We start from the raw sequence: 5,326 nt of genomic DNA on the forward strand, positions 1-5,326 counted from the left end.
CCGCGCCGTGCCACCGCACCCCACCCATTCCCAGCCCCAGCCCGCCTGCCGCCCCCCTGACAGTTTGGGGCCATTTCATGGCTTTTCCGGAGCCAGCTCGGAGCAGCGCAGGAGGCTGGGGACGCCCCCACGGCACCCCCCCCATCCCCAGACCGTGCCGGGACCTGGCGGCACCATCCCCCGGCCCGTAGCCGGGGCCCAGCCAGGGCATGACGGCGGGCGCATCGCCCGGGGCGCGGCGGGGCCGGGACTCAGCCTGCGGAGCGGGGCCCTCGGGGGCAATCCCCGGGGGTCCGTGTGGGGCCGGGGCAGCGGCCGAGCACCGGGGCCATCGGCGGGGCCGCGGGGCTCCGTGGTGGGAGCTGTGGCGAGGGGCGAGGTGTGCCCCCAGCCCCGGTGCGTGGCGCTGGAGGCGGACGCGTGGGGCTGCAGCCGGTGGGAGCTGGGTCGGTGGGGTGGAGGTGAGCAGAGCCGGAGCTGTGGGGCCACAAAGCCGGAGCTGTGGGGGCCGCGCCGCGATTCCGGAGCCGCCCTCGGCCGTTTGGCCCTGCTCGTCCTGGCCCCGGCCCCCTGGGTTCAGCCACGGCAGCTTCCCGGGAGGTTTCGGCCGCCGGGTGCCGGAGCAGCCCCGTGCCCTTCCCCAGGGTCCAGCTCCCTCCTAGGTGCCGTGTCCGTGTGCTCGCTGTGCCGTGGCCCTTCCAGGTCCGCTGTTTGCTCCCCGCCTCTCTGGCCCCGGTCCCCGAGGCGAGCGGTGCCGCCATGGCCTTGGCGGCTGCCGCAGGGACACCACGTCCCGCGGCCGCCCTTGGCTCCGCGTCTCCCTGACCCGGCGCGGCTCTTGGCTGAGCACCGGGGGGGAACTCGGCTCGATGACGTCCTGGGGCCGTGCTGTGCCCCGCCACGGGGTCCTGGCTCTGCGGCTGCCCCCCCGGGGCCACATCCTGCGCCCCAGCCCCGCTGGGAGCAAATGGGGAGAGCCGCGGGCGCCACGTCTGCCCGGCAGCACCGAGCTGGTGCCCGGCACAGCCCCATCCCTGTCCCCGTCCCCGTCCCAGTCCCGCGGGACCCAGGCCCGGTCAGCTTCCCGGTGACGCTTCCCGGGCCTCCCCCAGCCTGGCTGTGCATCGCCTCGAGGGCAGGCGTTCCTCCAGTCGTGCTGGGGTGGGCTCGGAGCCGGAGCGTGGCAAGTGGCTGGGGGGAGGGGGGCGCAGAGCCCCAGCACCCACCCGGCGCGCCCCCGGCTCCGCCGTCTGTGGCGTCCGCCGGGCTCTCACCGCCGGCGCCGTCTGTGTTTTCAGGGCCGTGGCAGCATGTCAGGGCCGGTGCCGAGTCGGGCCAGGGTCTACGCGGACGTGAACACTCAGAGGCCCCGCGAGTACTGGGACTACGAGTCGCACGTCGTGGAGTGGGGGTACGCCAGGGCGAGAGCCGGGGCCGCGCCGCGGGGACGCTTGCGGAAGGCTGCGGGGGGCCCCGCGGGGCGTCGCGAGCCGGAGCGGCTCCGTCTGGATCGTGTTCGTGGCTGGGAAGCGTGGCTGCACCCAGGAGGCACCCAGGAGGCTTCCCGGCACGGCCTCTGGGCCACCCGCCCTGCCCTGCGAGCCTCCGGAGGGCGTTTGGCCACGGCGTTGAGCCCAGCCCTGGAGCCGGGCAGGACGCGGGCGGGGGCAGCGCACCCACAGCGCCGGCACAGGGCTCGGAGCCGTGGCGGCTGCCCGCAGCGCCCAGGGACCGCCGGGACGCGCGGTGGAGGCCGGCTGCTTGACGCGGCGCCGGGTCCCGGTGTTGTGCCACAGCTGGGAGCACCGGAGCCCGCTCCTGCCCCTGAGCTGCGCCACGCGTCCTCCGTTCACCCGAGGCCGTGGGCAGCCCCGGCTCCCCCGCATCGCCGCCGTGCTGAGCCGCGAGCGCTCGGCGGTGCGCTCCACGTGGTCGTGGAGCTGGACTCGCACCCCCAGGCGCCCTCCTTCCTCTGCTGGTTTCTGCTCATCCCCGGGGGGGGCACTTCCCTCTGCCACCCTTGGTGCTGCTGGCGCTGCTCCCCCCCGAGCAGCCCCGAGCCCCCAGGCCCCGTCCCCGCCGCTGTCCGCGGTCTCGCCAAGGTGCCGGTGCCCTCAGCGGCCCTTCCTCTGCTTCCCCGACAGCAACCAGGATGACTACCAGCTCGTGCGGAAGCTCGGCCGCGGCAAATACAGCGAGGTCTTTGAAGCCATCAACATCACCAACAACGAGAAGGTGGTCGTGAAAATCCTCAAGGTGGGCGCGCGCGAAGGGCTCATCGCCGCCGGGCTCCTCGGCGTCTCGGGCTGACCGCGGCTGAGCACGGGCACAGCCCCACGGCCCGGGGGCTCCGTGGGCTGCCCCGGCCCCGGTCACCTTCGGGGGCCGTGTTTTGGCTCGCTGGGGGCGAGCTCGTTCCTGCGGTGGGACCAAACCCAGGCGTAGCTCCGGTTTGTGGGACACCGGAGTTGCGGGGCGTGGGTCGGCCCTCGGAACGCTGCCCCGGTGGGAGGAGGGCACCCATCAGGGGGTGAGGGACGGGCTGTGAGCCCGAAGGTGGGTACAGGACACAGGCACGTCCTCGTTAATTAAACCCACAACGAGCAGGGGCTGGGGGCAGGAGGAGCCCCTGCAGAGAAGGGACCCGAAGGCGCTCGGGTTGGGCTCCCTGACGCACGCTTCCCCTGGGCCAAAGATCCCCCCCGGGGCTTGAGGAGACCGCGCTCGCTCCTCGGCTGCTTCTCCTCGGGAAAGAGCTCCCCGAGGGCCCCCCAGGAGCAGGACACGCGGTTCCCCCGGCGGTGGGGAGCCGCCGTCCCCGGGGGGGCAGAGCCGTGGCGTGAACGGCCGCGGCGCGGGCTCTGACCGGAGCCTGCCGGGTGTTTGCCAGCCGGTGAAGAAGAAGAAGATCAAGCGCGAGATCAAGATCCTGGAGAACCTCCGCGGGGGCCCCAATATCATCAGCCTGCTGGACATCGTGAAGGACCCCGTGGTGAGGACGGGCACGGGGCGGCTCCGAGGGTGGAGACGGGGAGGCAGCAGCGGGGCCGCGCGCGGGGGGCGCGGGGCTTTGGGCAGGGACCCTCCTGGAGGGGAAGCACGGGGCAGGTCCCCCCCCTCCACCCCCATGTCCCGCGGCCCCTTCCAGCCCCGGGGCAGGCGCCGCCGTTCCAAGCCAGGCACCCCTCGTGCCTGCCTCAGCCCGGCCCCGGGACCAAGGTGCGAGCCCGCGAGGACGGGGTTGGGCACACCGCCTGCCCGGCCCTGTCCGCACCCAGCAGCGGGCATCCCGAACCTCTTTTTTCCCTTTTTCCCCTCTTTTCCCTCTTCTCTCCCCTGCTGCTCCCGCCCGGCAGTCCCGGACGCCCGCCCTGGTCTTCGAGCACGTCAACAACACGGACTTCAAGGTGAGCGCCCGCCGATGCGGGGACCTGGAGGGGGCTGCGAGAAGCTGGGGGGGTTCTGCCCCCCCCCCCCGCAGAGCCAGCAGCGTGCCCCCGTTCCCCCGTGGTGTCACAGACCCAGCTGCTCTTTGCTGTTTGGGGGCCGAGCCGTGGCACCGAGCCGGTGCTCGCGCTTGTCCCGGCCGATCCCGGTCTCTCCGTCCCGGCGGTGCCCGGCGCAGCCCCTGGGGGCAGGCAGGGGGTGCGGAGCCAAGCGGGGCTGAGCAGCGGAGGGGGGAGGTCGGCGAGGGGGGAGGTCGGCGAGGGGGGATTACGGCACGATGGCGATTTAGCGAAGCCGCTGCCCGGGTTGGGGCTGCTCGGCTCCGCTCTCGTGAGTCACGAACGCGCTGGGAGCCCCGGTGCTGCCCTTTCCCCTCCCTGGCTCTTGCCCCTGGGGTTTGGCTCTGGCCGCAGCCTCGGGAGGACACACGCGCTTCCACCCTCAGCCCGGCCCCGGGTGGGAGCTGAGGCGCCCGGGCACGGTGTGGGTGCCCCTGGTGGGTGCGGGCTGGGTCCAGGCCAGCTCTGGAGGCTGCGGCACCGCTTGGCCACCCTGCTTAGCCGTGGGGGAGTGCTGTGGTGAAATCTGGAGGGGGGCCGAGGTGCCCCAGAGCTGTTCTGCCCCGTGGTGCTTCTGCTCGGCGGCCGTGGAGCTCAAAACGTGCCCCCGCGAGCGCCGGGCGGGCGCCGCCTTCACCGCCTCTCCCTGTTCCCGCAGCAACTCTACCAGACGCTGTCGGACTTCGACATACGGTTCTACATGTACGAGATCCTCAAGGTGAGCCCCCGGGAACGCCTCCCTCCAGCAGAGCCCCCGCCAGCTCCTCCAGCGAGCTCTGCTTGGCCCCGAAGCCCGGCAGCTGGCGGTGGAGCGCGGCGGCAAAGGCTGAAGGGGACGAGGCCGCCGTGCCCTTGGGCGGCCGCCCGCTGCCATCTGCCCCCGCTGCGGCCGGTCCCCGGGGCGCCGTGCGCCTGCCCCATCCATCACCGCCCGCGCCGGACAGGGCCGGAGGCCCCCCGGGGACGCGTTTGTGCTCGCCGAGCCTGGCGTCACCGGCGCGGGGCCGGCCGCGGCGCAGCCTTGGGGTCTGTCCTTCGTGCCGCTGTCCTCCCCCCGGTGACGCGCGGGGCCTGACGCCGCTGTTCCGTCCGCAGGCGCTGGACTACTGCCACAGCATGGGCGTCATGCACCGCGACGTCAAGCCGCACAACGTCATGATCGACCACGAGCACAGAAAGGTACGGCGGGGGCCGTTGTGCCCCCGCCCTGTCCCCCCCCCAGCTCCCTTCGGGTGAGCCGTGGCTGTCCCGGCGCGGCGCCGGCTCCTCTCACAGCGCCCTGCGCTCAGCCCCGTGCCGCTTTGACCCCGAGCCGTCCCCGGCGCGGCGCAGCCCTGGTGCTGCCCGTCCCCGATCCCTGCTGCCGGCAGGGAGGGGGGGCCGGCCTCGCAGCTGCGGGTCTGGCGAAGAGGGGCGGCCGTAAAACCCGCAGCTGCGCCCCGTAAACCCGCTTTATTTGCCAGCTGCTTGGCGGCAGCTCGGGCTCGTAAAACGAACGTCAGCGCCCTGCCGGCGCGCTGCGGCGCCCGGCCACCTGCGGCCCCCCGCGTAAATCGGACTTCAAACGGCATCCGCGCGGGGGCCGAGCCTCCCGCGGGCGGTGGACGCGCCGTTATCGGGGCGCCCCTTGGGCACGCTGCCCTTTGAAACTTCCCCGTCAGCGCCGCCGCCACGGCCCGGCACCCGGCGCACCCAGCCCGCGCCCTGCGCCCAGCCCGCCCGTCAATTCCCCTGAATTGGTGCCAGGCCCCGAGGGGGGGCCGGGAGGCTCGCTGTGGGCAGCGGAGGTCCCGGTGTTAATAAAGCTTGGGTTTGAGGCG

At 73.8% G+C, this 5,326-nt stretch overlaps 1 protein-coding gene across 1 annotated transcript in view; it reads left to right on the top strand.

Annotated features, from left to right (window-relative positions):
• Positions 1-1,310: 1,310 nt before the first annotated feature.
• The window catches only part of LOC118159985 (casein kinase II subunit alpha-like), a 6,007-nt gene continuing 1,991 nt past the window's right edge, over positions 1,311-5,326 (top strand). The window contains exons 1-6 of the mRNA XM_035314516.1: positions 1,311-1,411; positions 2,145-2,256; positions 2,891-2,992; positions 3,357-3,407; positions 4,165-4,224; positions 4,602-4,685. Coding sequence (XP_035170407.1) covers positions 1,311-1,411; positions 2,145-2,256; positions 2,891-2,992; positions 3,357-3,407; positions 4,165-4,224; positions 4,602-4,685 — 510 coding nt within the window. The remainder of the gene's footprint in view (positions 1,412-2,144; positions 2,257-2,890; positions 2,993-3,356; positions 3,408-4,164; positions 4,225-4,601; positions 4,686-5,326) is intronic.

The sequence above is a fragment of the Oxyura jamaicensis genome, unplaced genomic scaffold (genome assembly GCF_011077185.1).
Source record: "Oxyura jamaicensis isolate SHBP4307 breed ruddy duck unplaced genomic scaffold, BPBGC_Ojam_1.0 oxyUn_random_OJ72843, whole genome shotgun sequence".
NCBI classification, from domain to species: domain Eukaryota; kingdom Metazoa; phylum Chordata; class Aves; order Anseriformes; family Anatidae; genus Oxyura; species Oxyura jamaicensis.